This window comes from Hesperophylax consimilis, chromosome 27 (genome assembly GCF_061612785.1).
Source record: "Hesperophylax consimilis isolate HC1 chromosome 27, BYU_Hcon_1.0, whole genome shotgun sequence".
NCBI lineage: Eukaryota > Metazoa > Arthropoda > Insecta > Trichoptera > Limnephilidae > Hesperophylax > Hesperophylax consimilis.
In genome coordinates this window covers 25910548-25932355 of record NC_142862.1, presented here as the reverse complement: position 1 = coordinate 25932355, position 21808 = coordinate 25910548, and the positions used below count along the sequence as shown (strand labels likewise).

Sequence of the window (21808 nt, the reverse complement as noted above, 5' to 3'; positions counted from 1 at the left end):
ACAAAGAACGGTGCTGAAGACTTGCCTACCGTGGCGGACCTTGAATATAAGTAAGAGGCCTTTAAATTGAGATTGATATTTTATACTTCAGTTTCTTAGGGATTACTCTGATAATATATAAATTTGTTCAGAATTATCTAATTCTGAGCTGGCGCCCATTTAATTCTTATAGCATCATTTATTCTTTCGTAATTTTCAACCGACATGACTTGCATTTTTAACTATCGAGAAATCTATCTCGACACGCCTTGAGATATAACCTTTTATAATGAGTCTCTTGCTTCATTTATTAACTTCCTTGTGTTTAGTAACCGCATTTTATATAATAAATGTTATATTTGTTATAAGAGTTTTATTTACTGGTGCAAGCATTTAATCTACCCACATGTATCCTCGAGTTCCTTTTAGGGAAGTATTTAATACTGGTAAGATTATTTGCTACACCTTTTGCTGTCAAATATTGACTTTAATTGTGGTACCATCTCAAGTGCGAAAAAACTTTTGTTGTGGAATAGTGACTAGATTTACAGGTGTGCCTCCATTTCAAGTGCCAAAACCTTTTGCTGTGGAAGTTAACTGCTATTTCATGCACAAAAACCTTTTGCTGTCGAATATTGGCTTGAAGTTTGCAACCATTTCAAGTGTGATAACCTTTTTTTTAGTAGTGACTGAGTTTGCAGGTTTCCTACTTTGCAAGTGCAATAACCTTTTGTTGTGCAATTGTGACTGGGTTTGCAAGTTAGCCACCATTAAAAGTTGAAAGTGCAGTTTGTTCGCGCCACTCTAACTGAGACAAATTTGCTTCATATAATTGTAGGTAGGTAGGATAAATTGATAAAAATAAAACCATTTATTTCTTACATTCTATTTATTTTTACACTTCACTTCATTTGCATTCACTCTTACGATATTAAAATAAATCCTAACCTACAAAACAAATCAATAATTTGACATAACATCGAAATAACACAATAAATTTGTTTCGTTAGAAGGTGATATACAATGGTTTTGTTAAAGATTTGATTGCACTATGCATGCAAAAAAAATTCCTACGTCATCGAATTTATGGCCATACAAAAAAAGACCAATTCAAATCCGATTCAACTATGTTCATTTACACAATGTCATATTGATGATACATTTCTGCTGCAATTCTAACAATTTGATCTTCAACTCCTGTTACGAAGCAGTATTGAAATAAACCCCCAACAGTGGGTACAATGAATAAGTGAAATGCTTTAATTTCAGATCACCTCATTAGTAAATAGTTCAAACAGTTTCAGAATTATATTAATTTATAAGGTAATTTAGGTTTCATCAAATCCTGCCCCCCGTAGATAATAGAAACAAGAGAGAAAGCACGGGCACAAAGAGTGTCGCCAACATGATTCACCCATATACTACTGCTGCTTGCATCTACAAACAGCTGCGCCCCGGCTTTATTTCTACCTACACACCAAACATAACTTCTTGCTTTGATAATCTGTACAGTTTGGTCGTAGCTTGGTGACAGTCGGCACACTTCAATGCCGTAGCCCCATTTGTTTCTATTATCTATGCTGACCCCTATCTATAATGGCCTATTATAAAATAATAAGAATAAACTAAATTCTTTGTCAGATTAAATGTCCACATCTTATATTCTAACAGACTTCGTAGCTTCCTAAAATAAAAGTTTGATGAAATTTATTTATAGACGCTAATAGGTACATATATATTTTACCACCACACAAGAGTTCAATTGGCCGCAACCGGTGATTCTATTCAACCACAATGTTGGTATACAATGAGAGAAAAAGGATGTTGATACCACCAGGGTAATTTGAATTGCGCTCTGCAACCTCAATACTCTACATTTTTTAATTGGAATCTCTAATTGTTATCCTACCTACGATAGGTGCGACCAACGTTCAATCTGTTACTTTAACATTACTCCAGGAGCAAACCTCCAAGTTTTTTTGTTGTGTACAAAAAAATATAAGAATACATAAAGATAATTTTTTCAGAACAGTTTAAGACAAAACAATTAACAAAGAAAAATTTCAAAGTTTGCTCAAGTAAAGTGACCAACAGATTTGGAGATATAATCCTGCCACTGAGAGCTCCGTTGTAAGGCATTGTTTCTCTTAAATGTTTTTGAATACCGCTCAAGAGTTCCAACTGCCAGAAGTCATGGGAGTGGGAAGGAGATTGTGAAGTATCTGTTTATTAAGTTCACTAAACACGGTTAAAGCCATTACAAGACACATTTCTTTTAACCAGTGCGATATTGAAGTGGTTGAGGGGTATGGCGCTCGATTAGCAATCCGTAGGTCGCAGGTTAAAATCCCGGCGTGCGCCAATAAATTTTATTCAATTAATTTGTGTTATTTCACAATTTAAAATACTAAAGGGTATATTTGCGACATGTTCCAGAATGGAAGATACTTTTAGTATCGCCCTGGTGTAAGACCACAACACAACCCAAATGGGTAAGCCATAGTCACACTGGCTCCAGAGGAGCAGTTAGAAGGAGTGCGGTATTCAAATTAATATATCGTTTGTATGTATCGTTTATAAGAAAGAGTTAGAGCTTACAACGGAGCTATCAACGGAATAATTTTAGATGGACACGTGTTGATTGAATGTTTTATTTTATAACCATGTCATTACGTAACAGCTAACTGTTGACGACAGGAGGAGATGCGGAGCTAGCCGAGTAGAGTGACTACTAGGGGCACTTCCTCTCCACCTGCCCCTTGCCCGCCTCGTCGTACTCCTGCGAAGAGATCCACATCTGCTGGAAGGAGCCAATGGAAGCCAGAATTGAACCACCTAGAAGATAAATTCTTATTAAAATCACTAGAATGCAGAGTGAAACTGTCTACAGTATTTGAATGATGCCCTCAACTGGCTGGATAACCTCACCACACCACTTTGACCTTCATTATTCTAAAGCTGGGTCCAGACATGTTCTTTTGTCCGTACCGTACCTCCGTTTCGTACCAGCGTCGCGATCCAAAAACTCTGGACGCATCATCTTTTGTCCGTACCGTACCTCCGTTTCGTATCCGCGTCGCGATCAAGAGCCCGTATCTCCGTAACGTCGCTGCGATCATCGCGTGTCCATTTCCTCCCACCATGTCGTCGACTGCGGAAGTGTTTGAGAATTTGACGATTGCTTGCGCGTCCTTCATTGTTATTCACAATAATATAACGAAAAAAAAACAAAAAAGGCGACGTTGGTGGGAGTTAGAATTGTTCAAAAACAGAGAAAGATGTAAGACGCCGCGAACACGTCCAGACTGGCGCAGACCCGTACCGTATCGCCTTTGAACGGGCCGAAAAACCGACTCGCGATGGATCGGAGCGTACCTCTATCCGTATCGAGATGCCGTACCACCGTACCGTACCGAACGGGCGTCCAAACTAGCGTTCTTGATCGCGACGCTGGTACGAAACGGAGGTACGGTACGGACAAAAGAACATGTCTGGACCGAGCTTAAGAATGTTGATTTATTTTCATGTTCCTACCATAAGATCAAGATTATCATGCTACAGTTTCAGGCTAAAATTCTGTTATAAATATACACACCATTGGTCTATGCTATACTCTATACAACTCTATGCTATGATAGCTGATGTTTTTAATATGCCTCTATTGAAGTACAGGGTTTTCCAATAAGAGGTGTTATTTTGAATAGCCCGCTATTTCGGTAGATGTTACTTTTGAAGGTGTCATTTTTTGACATTTGACAAGTAGAAAAATGTATATCCATTAATAAAAATGGAACGATACACGCTTCAACAACGCATTGAAATTATTAAAATTCACTTGAGTGAATCAAATGCAAATCATCTTGAGTGATGAGGCCCATTTCCACCTCGGTGGCTTCGTCAACAAGCAAAATTGTCGCATCTGGGGCTCGGAAAACCCAAGAGTTATTGTTGAAAAGCCTTTCTATCTTCAACGTGTGACTGTTTGGTGCGGTTTATGGTCCGGCGGAGTCATTGAACATTACTTCTTCGAAAATATGGCTGGAGCAACAGTTACGGTGAATGGATTGCGCTATCGAGAGATGATTAATGGTTTTTTATGGCCGGAATTGGATGGTATTGATCTGGACAACGTTTATTTTCAATAAGACGGCGCTACGTGCCACACAAGCAACGAAACCATTGATCTTTTACGATTGAAAATCAAAATAACACCTCTTATTGGAAAACCCTGTACAAAGCTGTACTAATTAAACATTTTAACAGTGATTTAACGAGGTCACTGCCTAACGGGTTTTTTTTGTTTGTTTCTTCTTCTTTTCTTTCACTAACTTTGTACTAGTGTATTATTTTTTTTTTGTGTTGTTTTCTAACATAATCTTATATTTTTTTTTTCTTTCTTCCTTCTATATTGTACTATGACTGTCAATAACTGTCATGCGTATAAATGTTTTTCATATACATAAACTTAATATTTTGTTAGTGGTTGGTTATTAATTTGTTTGGGTGACTCACCGATCCAAGCGCCGAAGCGTCTTTCCGCGCTACCATTGGCCGCGATGGTCTTCAGACGCACCGAGGAGGGGGTTCTCGAGGACAGGTCGCGTGCCAGGCGTTCCGCCCAGCCGCTGGACAGCGTGCCCCCGCCCGTTACCACCACGGAGCCCCACATGGCGGGACGCATGTCCATATCGCACATGCCCACCGCCGTTTGAACTACAAACAAACAAAACAAGTAAGGTTAGATACATTTTGATGCGGAGACCTCCCTGGATTTAGAAATGAGAGTATGTTTAGTTCCTAGCATCATACCATTTATCCGCAATACCTACTACCTTTCCTTACCATCATAACATAAATGAACTTTAATTAAATAGAGAATTCAATTACAAACAAATTGATATATATTATATAACAGAAATTGGATAAAATAAACACACACAACATCTTTCAAGACTCCAGAATTTAGGAGCACGAAATAGGTTTTCAAATCATTTTAAATAAAATCTGGAATATTCTACGAAAGAACCATCACTGCCATCTTTTGGAATTAGACTGAAGCTTAATCAAGCTAGCAACTGAATATTTTACCTCTTTGCTGAAAGATCAAAATAGATTCTATTTTAATCACAAAAATCATCTACCTAATTTAGGTAGCAATCGCTCAAGGGCTAGAGCGATGTGACCTAAATTTAGGTAGCCATCGGTTGAGTGGATAAAGATGAAGAGAAAGAAATAGCAAAAAGGTTTGTATTTACCAAGTTGTGAGGCGCCAACCATTTGATGCTCAAACAGTGTCTCCGCAAGCCTGAACCTCTCAGGGCCGAAGTCTTGGTGGTAGCCGCAGGGCAGTTCGTAGTGGATAGCCGGCGTTCCTGCCGCCACCCTCTCGTCGTACGGAGCTTCCGATACCTGGTATACAAGAAAGGATATAGTTTAATGCCCGGGAATAAAAAAAGGATTGCTACATACAAACACAATGGATAAAACTAACCTGCACTACGGTCTGCGTGAAGTCGTTGAGAACCTGCCGGGTCATGTACTCCTGCCAGGAGGCCGTTAGACCCTCGGGCATGGTGCGGATTGTGTAGCGGGGCTTCTCCTTCTCGCGTACTACCTCCTTGGTCTGCAACGGAAGACAATAATCACTTAGTAATGACGATAAACAGTACAAGTTACAATACTATAATACCAAAGACAACTAACTTTTTTTCACATTAGCTGTGGAAAAAAATTTCCTTTGGGACCTATGTCATCTTTGGGGATGCTGTGTAGAGGATGTTCTGGATAGGAAAAAGGTACGAGGGATGGGTAGGAATCTGGGGGATAACCGTCCAGGAGTGACAGACATCCATCCTTCCCACTGTGGTGCAGGGCTATGGGGCGAGAAAGAGTCCAGCTAGCTCTCCCGATCCGACCTTCCACGCAGTAGGTGAGCAAATGCATCCGCCGCAAAGACCTAGACAAACCTCACCCCATTAATCCGGGCACCCCTGCTAAGTCACCAAACATGGCAAACTAATTGGGGTGACCTAGGGCGTGGGGTGTTGGTTATCCAATGAAAGGTTCTCGGGGGGATGGTACGAATACCCTCGTCCTAAACCTGTTATACAATTAACATGATATCATTGTATAGTAGACAAAATCATTACAGAGCATATTGGTTGTTGCATATTGGTTGTTACATATAAGATTTGTAACAAGGTGTGTGTGCATCACTTTACTTACATCGCATCTACGAACTTGGTGTGTGGGACCTTTAAGTACCTACACATTTTCATTTTGCTATTGGTCAAATTGATAGCCCTGGAATTCTGACTTGAGAGAGAGTTGCCAAACCTGAGGGAGCAAGGATCTGTGATTTGCATTGCAAGCAGTCGCCGTTCTTTGATCACCAGCCCAGAGCAGCGGGCATCCCTCTTGGCTGAGGTTCGACGAACACATTCGCCAATTTTTGTGAGCATCAGCTTTGTATATGGAGCATTGACCATTGGATTGATGGAATCGGATAGCATCTGCCGATCCTCATTGATTTGGAGGAACCCTTTTGGAGACCAGCAGCGTGAGGCTGTTTTGAATTGGACTATAAGATTATTTTTTGGATAAATTATAAACTGGGAGTTGCTGTGAAGAACCGGAATCTTTTTTTTTTTTTTTTTTTTTTTTTTTTTATGTTATTTCTAAATTTATTCATTTTTTTTTTTTTTTTTTTTTTTTATTAACAAAATTTTTGATACATATACAATTCAGGTACATACATAGTAATATAGAATGAAAGAGTAACAAAAAAATCCCACAAAGGCGAAGCCTGAGCGTGGGTATTATAGTGTAAGGATAAAACAGTGGTGTTTAAAATATAGTTTTTTTTTAAACTTGTTAAATGTATCTATAGAGATCAATGTGATTGGTTTTTTTTTTTTAGAGAAGTTTCTATTTTTTTTTTTTTTTTTTTTTTAAATTTACAAACATATACACACACCCACACACACACACACACACACACACACACACACACATACACACACCCTTGTTTGTCCAATCCCGATTTCGAGGACTTCAACTGGCTACCCGAATTCGAGGTCCTGTTATATTATATAAAGTAGACATGTATTCTACACTTATACGTATACTCAAGTTAATCGTGATCGTTGCTGTCTATTCGGTTTCATCATACACCCGGTAAGCACCTAGAAAACGGTCCTCAAAAAACCGGAATACACAGCCGGTAACTGAGGACTTCCCATATCCGAGGCCTGTCCACGTATTCAGGATTACACATACGTAAAATACACGGATCTCGGAAGGTCCTCGATTTAGTGGTCTATAGTTTTTGGAGGTCTTGGGTCCTCGAAATAGTGTGGAACGAATTTCTTACACGTATCTTGGAAGCGTCGCGGCTCGTCCTAACGTTCGCTCGTTCGGTGAACAGGCAACAAAAGTATACGCCTCATCGTATTGCTAAATATTTTATTTAAAATATAAATTTGCACTAAACTTAAAAAAAGGTTCAAAATAAAATTGAATTGCCTATCTAAATATATGAATTTGGTAAGAGATCATTACGGCTGACACCCGACAGGCAATGCACCCCTCCACCCGCGCGCCCGGTGGCGTATTTCCTTTTCCGTGTTCAATAGGAGGCAGTACTGCCTCGAAACCCGCACGGGTTTGTAACGCCATTCTCCTTCCAAACCCGTGTTCAATACGAGGCACGCGTCCTCCTACTGAATACGGGTTTGTAACGCCATTTCTTTTTCCAAATCCGTGTTCAATACGAGGCATGCGTTGTCCAATCGTTTATAATTACCATGCGCATTAATTGAGCACTACGGATCCATGTTTATTTCGAGACATTTTTTGTATGTGTAAATTGTTATGTATTAAGGATGGGCAATAAAACGCATAATCTAGGAACCTTTTTTATTAGGTATTTATTATTTATTAACGCCCTAGTGGGCTTTTGTAATTGTAAGAAAACAAGACAAATGAATGCAATAAATTTTGTGTAAATTATTAAAATATTAATACGATGATTTGATATATAATACTGCTACTAGCCTGAAATATTCAAGCCCAGTGGCAAAGAATTACTAATATCTTGGAAAGGAATTCAAATGCTCAATATACAAAAATTCTCACCAAGTTTGGATGTGATTTGTCAAAGCTTAATTTGAGTATACTATCATTTATGCCGGCGTGGTCTAGTGGTATACGCTTTTGACTACAGATCCGAAGGTCGTGGGTTCGAACCCGGCGTGCGCAAATAAATTTTATTTGATTAATTTGTGTTATTTCACAATTAATTAATTTAAATAATATATAGTATATTTGCGGCACGTTCCAGAGTGGAAGATACTCTCAGTATCGCCCTGGTGTAAGACCACCATTCAGAATTGAAACGTTGCTTGAAATGGCTTTAGCCGTGTTTGGTGACCAGATCTGAATAGCCAGGTACTTCCCCACCTTCCTATTCCCCATCTCCCTCCCCTCCCCAATACCCTCAGCCTCACAACATACTCCAATTGGGGATACCATAGTCTCACTGGCTCCAGACGGGAGGAGTTGGGACTCTTGTGCGGTATTACTATAAAATATATATATATATATATATATATATACACGGTGTCCGGAAACTCGTAGTACAAGCGGGAGACTGGAGAATCTACACCACATGGGGAACCCAAAAAAACATAAAGTTTTTTGATTTGAGCATTTTCAAAAAAAAAAAAAAAAAACCAAAAAAAAATATTTTTCGGCTATTTTAGGGTTAAAGTTTTTTCTGGTGTTTAGGGTTGAATAACAGATGTTTTAACCCTGCAGAGCAGAAATATTTTATGATTACACCGGGTTAAATGAAGGGTGATTTCAAAATAATGCTTCAAATTCGAGTTTCTTCATTTGTTTTACTTTCAAATAGTTTTAATTAGTTGGGTACTTTGATCTTCAGTAATAATTTATAAGAATTTGATTAAAAACAAAAAAAAAAAAAAAAAATCAACTTCAAACTCGATTTACTCGATAACGAAAGCTCAAATAAAAAAAATATACTACAAAATCGACTCCAGTGATGTAGATTCACCAGTTTCCCGCTTGTACTACGAGTTTCCGGACACCCTGTATATATATATATATATTGTGGAAAAAAAATAGTCGGCAAAGATCTCGAAAAATTAATGTACAACCTATATCGATCGCTCGCCGCAAAGAAAGGGTCTATCATGCGGCTACAGGAAGGATTCAATCAGGACGACCAGCCAAGTCTTAATTGATCAAGAGAAAACGTATTCACAAAATTACATAATTGCATTAAATATTGATGATAATGAACCTCCTGCCAAAAAATATTGATTTAAAAAAAATATATTATTATGTTTTTATTTGTAGGTACCTAGTTATGTAGATTACCTCACATAACGTATACATCTTTGAATGTAGTTTTATTTCTATCCTTGGTTTTTAATAGGTACAACTCGTCATATATTTTTTTTAATCTCTATTATAATGTTATATACCTGACGAGTAAATAAAATTATTATTTATTCTGTTTTATTGGTTTATAACGCAGAAATTGTGAGCACACACTTACTTTTTTATGTTATAATTTATTCAAAATTATGATTTTCCAAAATTATGATTTTTAATCCAAAATTCTTCTTACAACTGATAGCCTTGATTTAACAATACCTGATTAAACATTTCAAACAAATATAATTTTAAAGTTCATAATAATCTCAATACTCAATTATAAACATGCGAATGTATGAATAGATATACTTGATGTTAATAATTTTGATCTATTCTACTTAAAAACAAGTCACCTTTTTTACACATTTTTAATTTCATGTCTCATAGAAATCGTTGTATCTCCCTTACTTTCATGGTTCATGGTAAGGATATGATCTTAACGGTGTTGAAAAGAGAAAAAATCACGCTTTATAAAAAAATCTAAAAATTTACTTAATATAATTAAGAAGTCCAACATAAACGAATCCTAAGTTTCCAAACGCTATTTGAAAAAATAATTATGTACTTTGAGCATTTTATATTGATTATTTTTTATATGGCACGACAAAAACTGAGATGACAATATGAATGCGTTTTTTTTCATTATCAGTAATTTTAGTTACAAAAATCGTAAGATGAGTCATTTTTAAAACTTCCTTATGCTGGCATGCAAAATACTTATATTTTTAAAATTAAATATTTATTTTGAATTATAAAATTTGAAAGGACATTTCATAACCTTTCCAAAACGGTTATTAGTTTTCGGATATATTTAGAAATATTCTATTATTGGGATTTTATTACAAAACGGCAATATTTTAAACCACTCACAAAATACTGTCGAGGCCCAAGGAATTACATAAAATGTTCTATATTATTATAACATTCTTTACCTTATGAGTACTTCATATTTTTTCTTTTTTTATGTAACCCACATTAAATAATTGTATCCTGTATCTAAATACTAGATTTTCCATACATACATACTTTGTTTTATATTATGTCTTATATTAATCAATCAAAATAACAAAAGTACATAGTTCTTTTTTTATTTTCTTTCAACATTATCTCAGTGTACTTCTAATAACAACTGTATCATTTCAGCGATAATATTTCTAAGTACTCACATTCTTATTTTGTCCTTAATACTAAAAATAATTTTTCCCTTCTGTGTACCACTGCATACTTATAATACAATGTATCACTTTAATGTTACAGCCTATTATGGCGTTTATATTAATAAATAAATAGTTTCTTTTATTTATCATTTCAGGCTAAGAGCAGTATTATATATTGAATCATCGTATTGATATTTTACTGATTTGCACTAAATTTAATTATATCCATTTGTCTTGTTTTCTTATCTCGTATATCCTTTTTGAGGCTCTTGTGTCATGTATCCGAGTTTCATTGGGAGATTTTCTGTGTTTAAAATGATGTATAAGAATATTCTTGGCATATATTTGTTTTAAATCATTATTATATTGGTTCAATAATTTTAATTATAAACGACTTTGTTGTCTTAATTTTTTTGTCAGACTACCTAAAAAACTATAATTTTTTTTTAACGATTTTGTATGTTTTATTTGATGATAATGTTACTCTGCGTTTGGTAATTTTTTCCGACTCTTCAAGATCCGCATTAATAAAACACTTCCTACAGCTCCTCCTTAACCCGCTTGATAACATCACCCATCCAGGTGGCGATATTCTTCCCTTGTCCTTAATTCAGACAAAGGCGTTTTTGTGAGGTGTAGGTAATAGGGTCATAGAGCGGATTAACGAAGAATGGAGTGAAAGAAGAATATATGACGCGCATTAATCAAATACTTGATCAGGTGTCCTAATTACTTATTAAATATTACAATACCGTACGTCAAATTAAACAGTATTACAGAACATGGTTCACAATACGAACTACACGCAATATTGAATTTTGTTTCAACAGTCAAAAACTGAATTCCTTGTCGGCACAATCTTAATAGTGCAATACTTATTATATACACATGCACGTAGGAATTTCGAACGACGGGTCCTCGGTTGAGGGCGTAGGTGAGATTTCTTGACACTCGAGCATGCAGCGCCTCCTGGTGTTCACATTCCGGCAATCGGCACCTTTTAACACGAAACCGAGGACTTTGAGAGAGTCCTCGGTTTAGGGTCTGTGTGTGATTTCCAGCATTAGCGGCGCCGCCCTGGTGGTCACACATCCGTACTAATGAAACACTTGCCAAATTAAACACGATATTTTTCGCCACGAAAATGAGGACCCTCTCCGATAGGCCCAAAATTTCGACAGTTGACCAATCAGAACGCATAGATTATAGGTACATATTCAGTTTTTCGCATTTTGAATCCGAGGACGTCCTCGGATTCGTGTGAGTCCTCGGATTCTGGGTCTAGAGGCCTGTGAAGGTCCTCGAATAAAGGTGCATACAAACTCACAGATACACGCACACACAGACACACGCACACACAGACACACAGACACACGCACACACAGACACACGCACACACAGACACACGCACACACACTCACGCACACACACACACACCCACACACACACATAAAACATAGATGCATGTATATATTTCTTTGATTTAAAGAAATTAATCTTTAATTTACAGAGAGACATGTGGTAGTTTAGTTATTTAGAAACAGATGGCTTAAATTATAGAAAAAAGTTACTCGCTTCGAAATTATTTCTTATCCAACTTTTAACATTTTTCTTATATAAGTTCAGGTTTTGAGACATGTTGATGGAATTGGGTAAAGAATTGAACAATTTTGGGGCAATATAGTTGATGTGCCTTTGGCCCAGCCTAGTTTTGCAGTGAGGGACTGTGAACACGCATGTGGTATGTCTCTGGCTCGAGCGATTTGTGTTTTTGGTGAAATTGATAGGACGCGTAAATATAAATTTGAGACATTGAATACAATAGATCCGTCTTAGTTCCATGATTTCTGTTTCTTGAAATAACTGGTTGGTGGGATATGTCTTGGTCCTTTGGTACATTATTTTAATGATGGATTTCTGAGCGATTTCTAAGGGTTTTACGTGATTATTGTAAGTTCCTCCCCAGGCAATTATTCCATAGGAAATAGATGAAAGCACTAACGCGTCATAAACAAGTTTCATGGTTCTTATATTGACAATGTTGCTCATTCGTTTGAAAATGTAACTTAGGTATCTCAGTTTATTGACCGTCTTTTCTATATGGTAAGTCCATTTGAGTTGGCAGTCTATAGTAACTCCTAAATACTTGATATATTGTCCGAATTTCACGTCTTCGCAGTTTAAGCATGTCGCAAAGTTACAATTAGGGTTGTGGAACTTCAGATTAAGATTATTTTTAGGGGATGACTTTTGGGAATTGTAAAAGGGAATAAAGATAGTTTTATTCAAATTTAGACTGAGGAGATTTCTATCAAGCCAATCTTTGACTGTTGCAATACATTTGTTGGCTTTCCTGGTTGTTTCTTCCCACGTTTTACCTTGTACTGTTATTGCAGTATCATCGGCAAAAGAGAGAATTTTACCTGGTATTGCAATATTGCATAGGTCATTGATGTAGATTAGAAAGAGTAGTGGCCCTAAGACAGTTCCTTGAGGAATACCATGTTTTGTCAAGTCATAGGTACTTAAGCTTGTTCCTATTTTTGTGCGTTGTTGGCGATTCAATATATAGCTTTTTAATAACATGAAACTTTTGTTTTTAATACCGACTTTAGAGATTTTTTTTAATAAAATTTTGTGGTTGACTGTGTCAAACGCTTTCTTTACATCCAAGAAAATGGTTAGCGTTTTAGTGTTAGAGTCAAGGTTAGAGTATATGCTTTTGGTTAAGCTAAAGATAGCGTCATCGGTGCACAGTTTGGTTCTAAAGCCGTATTGATTAGCTGAGAGGATATCATTAGATTCTAGAAAGTTCATAATTTGTCGTTTTAAACACTTTTCGAAGATTTTGGATAATTGAGAAGTTAAAGTTATAGGTCTGTAGTTGTCTGTTTTGAATTGAGATCCGGATTTATGTATTGGAATGATGTGAGAGAGTTTGAAGTCATTGGGGTAAATGCTATGCCTGATGCAGTTGTTGAAAATATGATGTATTGGAATGATTATATGCTTTTTAATTGATTTAATTGTGGTATTGCTAATGTTATCTGGGCCATTTGCAGACTTCTCTTTAAGGTTGTCAATTTGTTTTGAGATTTCAAGTTCTGTTATTTCGTTGAATGTAGATAGTTCATATGTAGTGACATTAGAATCTGAAAGGCCGGGAGGAATTTGATTCGAGTGAATGCTAAGACTGGGATTATCATCTATGAGGGTTGAGGCGATGTTTGTAAAGAAGTGATTGAAATTGTTTGCAATGCTCTCAGCGTCTTCGATGGTTGTGTTATTGTCAGTAATGATTTTTTGAGGAATTTTATGAACTTTTTGGTTCCTGTTTGAGATTTCGTTTATGACGTGCCATGTTTTTTTGGAGTCGTTATGAGCATTATGTAGTTGTGTAGAGTAGTATTGTTGTTTTTGTTTTTTTATGATTGAGTTTAGGTAGTTTCTAAATAAAATGTATTCGTTCCGTTTGGTGTGGTTCTGTGCTTCGTTTTTGGATGTGCAATATTTTTCGTGATTTTTATAGATCTTAAAAAGTTCTATTACTATTAATCTACTACTTCGCATCAAGAACGAACTGGTATCACACCTTCATTTTACCTATGCGAGCCCTGCGCCAGACAGATTATATAGTAGGATGCTAATTAATTTCTTTTTTATTATGTCTTTTTTGTGGTAATACATTTTTAGTATTCTTAAATATTTTTTTATTTCTAGATAATAAACCCATCCTTACTTTTATTTGTTGCCACTTAATCCCACAGTAACATGGTCAAATTTGAATGCGATTTTTTTACTGACACTGTATTAATTGATAGTTAAAACTCAAACAATGTTTTTTGATATTACTAATTATGTAAATCAATTTTTCAAAAGTCACTCCTCTAAATTATGTAGTCTTCTTTGTTTGGGGGGGGGGGGGGGTCAGAGGAGGACATCTAGGTCTGCGAGCCATTCTAGGGCCTCAGGCGTCGCCATGTGAACCTCATAAATCCCGCCGGGGAATGAATGGAGCGGGCATTCGTTGACCACATTTCACACATCATTCACACATCGCCGACTCTTTAAGGCCCCATCTGTGTATCATGTAGGCACAGCGGCTATGGGAGCACCATAGCCTATTGATGGCGGACCAGGTTTTGCGAGGCAATGAGTACCCAGGCAGTCTCTCGGTGGGGTCCTGTATGAGGGGGCATTTCCGACGTTGGCTGTTTGCCACTCAAGTTTCCACCTATCTTCTGGGGTGAGAGGTAATCGGAGAAGCCTCTCTCCTTCCGCCCGGAAGGGCTTTCGGGACTTCAAGTGGCATGCCGAGTGGGAGACGACATCTTCGTGCAAAGGTATTGCACTTTTTTGCAGCGCCTTCTTGTATACCTTCAGTGTGGCAACTTCTCGCCTGATGTTTGGCGGGGTTATGTTTGCAAGTACGGGGACCCGTATTAAAAAATTAAATTATACAGTAGAATCTACTTTACATCAACTGCTCTCTCTTTCTGTCCAATTTCATGGACTAACTAATATTAGATTCTAGTGATGTTGCAGGATTTTAGTCTGAAGACAGGACTCAAACATTCAGCCTGACATAAGAAACTGGCTTTGCAAACTTTAAAAGTCAATTAAAAACACATTTATTTGGGAAAAGGCTTCAATATAAACAACCCTTGAGGTGATTTAGTCACTAAGCGACACTACATCTTAATATATAAAAATTCTGCCTAAGTATGTTTGCGCTCGCAACACTCAAAGTCAACTCGCAAAGTAGTCGACTGATATCACTGAAAGTTCTAAGTTTGTTCTTATTAGTGCCAGGAGTGTTTAGAAAGCAGTTTGAATGATAGAAGAAGTCTGGGACGCCAGAGGAATGCCTAACGTAGTATCTCTGAGCCGGAATTAAGTAAGGAGTCGAATTAAACTCGATGTAATGTAGTTTTTTAACAGTAATATTGTGGTGTACAGCAGTGAATGGTGGAAGAAATCGGAGACGCTCGAGAAAGACATTTTGCAATAGGAAAGCATTGCAGGGTCCACTAGTAATAGTATATAAAGTTGGCCATTAACCACTCAGAACATTAGAACGTCAAAAGACGTAAATATGATAATAGCGGTCAAGACATTAGAACGTCTTTTCACGTAAACGCGCGAGATTTTACAAAAATCGATTTATTTCCATCACTAGTATACGGATTGCCATGATTTAAAAACAGAGTATCGATAATGAATAACGCTACGCGTCTGTATTCAAGAATATCTATGGAACGTAGAGGTGCATTATCTAAGCCGATTGAATCTGTCATCTTGTTCGTTCATAATTTATTGCGTTTCTAAATAATTTATTAAAAATATTTTAGTTTGGACGGTTAATATTTTGAGGTGACTAATAGTTTTTAATTATATTTCTTCAATATATAAAGTGTTATTTCTTTATGATACTCAGAAAAAAGTACATTTTTCACGGCTTTGAAATAATGGTAAGCGATTTTTACATATTTTTGACGTTTTCATAAAATGTATATTTAGAAACGCAAATATTTACGTATAACAACACAATGCGATAGTGGATTTCATAATCTTTCCAAAACATTTTTTAGAATGAGGCTACGTTTCCCAAAACGTGAGTTATGAAGCTTTTAGCAAAACTCGTAAATAACACAAAAAATTATCACGTTTTGACAGTTCTCAAAGGAACACATAGTAAATAAAAGTCTTTGTCTGAGAGGTTAAAATAATAATGATAACGACCATTCTCCTGTACCTGTACGTGCGTTGCGGGCGTCAGAGGTACGTTGAGCGTGTTGAGTAGAGCGCGCGCCTGCTGGCCGAGATGATCCCCGCCCAGGGAGCTGCGCACTGAGGCCGCGCCCAGTGCGTACCCGTCCAGCACCGGCACAGCCGATGTGTGTGTTGCGCCAGAGTCTACCACCAGGGCGGTGGATTTTCCTGTAAACCGAGATTGGTTGATTAATTAACACGTTGGTTACAGAGTGTATCGCCCCACGCTTACATACAAGAGGAAAACGATTGCATAGATTGATACATAACATATCACAAGCTTACCATTAGCAAATGCAGCCAGCACGGCGTTCTTGACCAGGAAGAAAGCGGGGACATTGTACTTCTCGAACATGAGTTCCGCTAGCTTTTCCCGGGCAGGACGTGATGCCCATGGCGCCTCAGAAAACAGCGTTGGATGGTACTCGCTCGAGGACTTGATCACCTAGAACAAAGAAAATAACAAATCATACTTTTAACTCGAGAACTTGATCACCTAGAACAAAGAAAATAACAAATCATACTTTTAACTCGAGAACTTGATTACCTAGAACAAAGAAAATAACAAATCATACTTTTAACTCGAGAACTTGATCACCTAGAACAAAGAAAATAACAAATCATACTTCAAAGTCAACACCGTCTACAATAAGGTGTATTTGTACAGAGTCTGCAGTAACATGACAGCCGTTAACTATGATGGGCGTTGTTGAATTTCGAATCATATAAAATGTGTTTGGTTCCTACCGCCATGCTATTTATCCACAGTACCTACCCTTCCTAACCAAATATGTACTTAGTTTGAAACCATGGACATTTATGAAAAATGGAACATTAGAAAGTTGAAAAATCGAGTTCTTTTGTTTTTGAGCGAAAGAAAGAAAAGGATTGTCTGATTGTCTGAAAGAAAAAGTTGTCATTTTATGTCAAGAAAACATCATTTTTTCATATTCATATTTGTCAATACCACGATCTGAATTATTGTTGGGCTTCCGTTAAATCGTAAACTAATAAAGAAAGTGATTGTGTGATGTGATTGCATTAATTCCACCAAACATCGATGACTATAATTCAGTGTTTAAAGTCCACTTTTTAAATTCATCTGAACCTGTATAATTTATATGCACTTTCGGATGTAACAGCTTTTTTGAAGAGATTGAATATGACTGGATTTAAATTAGTTCTGTGTATTAGTGATGTTTCTCACCTTGGCGTAGGAGTAGTCCAACACCTTTTCAAACAGGTCCCAATTGTCCACGCTACCGTCCTTCATGTAGGACACCACGTCCATTCCGGGCCGCGGCACATTCAGGAATGTGGTGTCCACGTAGTACCTCATGTTGGACCCTGGAAACAAACAAACCAACTAATTAACATCCAACAATTTAGGGAATCTTGTACATGGGAGAAAATATCAATGGATGTTTGTCTTTATATTTAGAATTAGTGGACTACACTACAAAGGATACATATGAGAATTCCTCTGGAAAAGATCATTTCCACATCACAAGGACAGAGTGCACGAATTTGTTAAATGGCCAGATAATGAATCCACAGCTAAGTCAGGAGAGAGTGATTCCGATTAGAGATTTGTTGGCTAATTTTACAATCAATTATTATAAATTATATTTAGATTTTTGCATTTCTAGCTTCTCGTTATGTGTTTCGTGTTTTCTTTTGTTAGGTTGGCAGTACCGGCAGGGCCTACAAACAAACGAGAATTTCGCATCGGTATCCTTCCAAAATGGCTTGTCAGCTTGCAAATTTTCGCGTACATTATTATTTACGAAAATAATATTAATTAGCACTATTTTTCATAATCGTAAATGCAAAAAGTTGTTGTTTATTGTCATTAAGTTGATTCAAAGGTTTGTACAAGTGAACAAAAAATGTATCCGAAATTATGCAAATAGTCGTTCAAAGGGGATATTTGACTGTTTTGTTATATATTTTTACAGCATTTGAAGTGAAGTTTTACATAGAACTACATGGTTTTCTTTAACAAAAAAGCTAGTGATGTCGTTTTATGCGTATTTATCATAAAAGGCGGGCGAAAAGTGTTTGTCACTTTTGTAAGGTTATGTTCTGAAACCCAAACATAAATAAATGTGAAAAAGTATTCTTACCGGCTTGTGTTATGTTGCTATCCGGTGCCTTCTGCTCTGGGTCTGGCACCACGGGGGTACACTCGGGTCCAACGCCCACAACGGCCGGGATTTCAGCTTTCGGCGTATCTTCCTGAGCATATCCAACTCGCAAGGTATGATGGCCAGGGTCGAAAACCAGGGCTCCGATCTCGTCCCCGCCGTACAGCATCCCATTGGGACCACTCATGGTAAACAAACCAATAAACAACTGCAGGAATTATCGGTTATTTCACGGCTTGTGTAAAGTAATGTCAAAATGCGGCATCAGGACGCAACAACTTTGACAGCTGTTTGAGTTATTCCATGGAGAAATTAAAATAGATTTTGTCTATGACTTTAATGATGCCACCGTAGTGATGGGACACCAAAATAAAAATTGACATCTTTATTACATTTTTTTATAATCGATATCTTTTAAGGGTATTCACCATTGAAAAAAAATAGGTTCCATCAAACTCAAGGCGTGCTCTATGAGTGCGCAATTGGAGCAGTCCGCTCCGGGCGCCAAATTGTCAATGCGGTGTCAAAATTTTCAAAAACTTGCGCCGTTTGACTCAAGGCCAGCCCTGACCAAACTGAACAACATTAATAAATTGAAGAACATGGACACAACAAAAAGTACAATTCACACCAAAAACTACCAAAGCGACAAGACAAAAACCTCTGCACGATTAAAGAGTTTAATATATGTTTATTTTTTTAAAACACCACTTTAATGTCATCTATAGGGATGCTATGTGGGGGTGTGTTTGAGGAGAGGAAGGAGTGAATATGGGTCTTGAAGAGATACATGTTGTAGGAGGGAGGAAACACAGAGGCCGGCAAATCGTTCCACAGCCGAGCTGTTAAACTCATGAACGAGTTGTAGAAGTGGCCCGTTCTCATATATCAAATTTCAACAGTGAACATACATTGAATGAAGCTAATTCCTCGGAGCACCTTCCATTGTTATACCGGTAAGACAAGGTCAGCATACCTACCTGTCGCCTGTTCCCTAAAGAATGTAATTCGCCTGTTAAGATTGGGGAATCTATCAAACGGACCGCCCGTTTCTGCACAGAGTCAAGGTTTTTTTTTCAGGTATGTTGGGGATCGAGACCAGAGGAGGCTGCAAAATTCAACAGTGGGGCGCACTTGAAATTTGTACAGGGTCTGCAGTTGTGTACTATTAAAATACTCGTGGGCCATGTACTGGAGCAACTAGATGAAACTAAAAATAGTACCTACCTCGTATTTGCATAGTAAATGGTTAAAATTCTAGCCACTCATATCAGGAATACCAACAAAAGAAAATTTCTTCAAGAAAAATCATTGCAGCTGTTATCCTATAGAACGAAAGTGAACTTTCGATTTACGTAATTAAAAATTACCCAAATGCAGTCAGATTCCTTTTATAGTCATTGAGGTAAATCAGAAGGTTTTATTAAAAAATATTTCGTATACTCCGTGTCCAGCAATTCCGAATAATTACGAATAAAAATTGTATCTATTACAGTTTTTCGAAAATGAAAAATCTTCTTTTTACTAAAGCACCGTATAGAGATGGGACCTCATTTGAAAAATAGAGAAACCATTTGCTGTATGAAACGGTTATCTCAGTGAAGATCGCAGTTACGAAGACCCGAGAATTTATATAATTTATTTGCCTCTTCGAATTGCCCTCGCGGGTGTTTACAAATTGGCCAAAATGTGTTCAAATAAGGTCCAGTGGAACTTAATTTTTCATTAATCTTTTAAACAGTCAATTACAATTCGTAAACATAAATTTCTTGTCTCCCCAAATGATTTCTTCTATTTTATTATTACAACCTACATATTCATTAGTTATGATTATGAACCGTTCTCACCCCAGGCGTAATAGGTCTTTAACCAAGTACCTACTTATACTATATCACTTGTATTGTGTACTGTGTACGTCTAAATAAATTAACAAATAAATAATTTTCAAATGGGTTTTACCACAAATGTCATAAAGCACTCCGGTCCAAATGCAAATTTTTCGCTATTACCTCTGTAAATTATAGTTTCTTGGCAACTCAGGACAGTGGCAATTCAACACACTTTTGAAAAGTTATTAAGGCAGGCGACATATTACGCTATGCGCATCATGGCTTAGCCTGTTTCGACATGGAATGGGAATGTATGGCGAGCGATACGCGGAAATAGGCCAAGCCACGAAAATACAACACGCTTATAGCAAGGCCTGTCACGGGCTTAAAAGTTATATATTTGTAAAAAAATACTTATAAACCTTACCTAACGTAGTCCATTTAACCTAGTTTTTCATGACTTTGTAGAACTTCTCAAGAGTGTATTGAATTGCCAATATCCCGAGTTGCCCGGTTGACACAAATTATAAATACTAATTTGATGTTACAAGTATCTAAAAATTAATTTGTTCGACAAATGGTGTTTCTCGGTGTTGCCATAGTAATGAAAAAAATTAGTTACATTTTGTAAAATCTTATTGTTAAACTGTAAGTTGAAAATGTGGTTCCCATGACAACTGAGAAAGTTATTAAAAGTGGTATAAAAATGACGTGTGAACTTACCCTACGTAACCTATTTATTAACCTGGCCTTTCTCGTCACTTTTCATGACTTTATATATATTTTAAGGGTGTGTTGAATTGCGACTGTCCCGAGTTGCCATGTTACCAAAAATGACATTTTTAAAGTTATAATTTATTAATTATATAAGTTTAATATGTTTGTACAGGGTGCGGCAAAACAGACAGTGCAGTTTGGAAGGGCTATTAGAAAAAACGGTGCAATTTTATTTTATTTCGGTACATCATGCCGTTTTATGCATCAAATCCTAAAGATACATCAGAAAGATGATGCCTCCATTGATGGAGGCGATATCTGAAGTTTTCGGCCGCATTTTGTCACATCTTGACGTGTATAGCGGTGATTTCCTCCCGAATTCGATTTTTGAGTTCTTCCAAGATGTGAAGCCGATGTTTAAAAACATTTTCCTTCAGGTAGTCCCACAGGAATAAGTCGTAAATGCTCACATCAGGTGAGCCCGTAAGATTGAAGTGCAGCCGGAAGGCTCGCTGGGTGGGCAAAAAACGTCAATTTTCAAGAAACCTGCGGACGGCGAAGCCCCGGTGTTGTCCGGACCAAACCATGGTAACGACTGAAAACGGCACGACCCTCCCGACACAATGAGACCCCTCCCAGGTTCCTACTCCCACCACGCAGGATGTACTGGCCCTTCAAAACTGCACTGCCTGTTTTGCTGCACCCTGTATAAGTGGAACCTTGCTGAATGTACAAATGGTTGCAC

The 21808-nt window shown here is 37.2% G+C and overlaps 1 protein-coding gene across 1 annotated transcript; it reads right to left on the bottom strand.

Annotated features, from left to right (window-relative positions):
* Positions 1–725: 725 nt before the first annotated feature.
* Bap55 (Brahma associated protein 55kD) lies at positions 726–18812 on the bottom strand. The gene is made up of 8 exons (XM_089647846.1): positions 18497–18812; positions 17578–17717; positions 16656–16815; positions 16354–16538; positions 5471–5602; positions 5235–5388; positions 4492–4692; positions 726–2814 (listed from the first exon to the last, which is right to left on the bottom strand). Exons 1-8 carry the CDS (start codon positions 18702–18704, stop codon positions 2711–2713), a joined length of 1284 nt encoding a protein of 427 aa, XP_089503972.1. The 5' UTR covers positions 18705–18812; the 3' UTR covers positions 726–2710.
* Positions 18813–21808: the final 2996 nt, after the last annotated feature.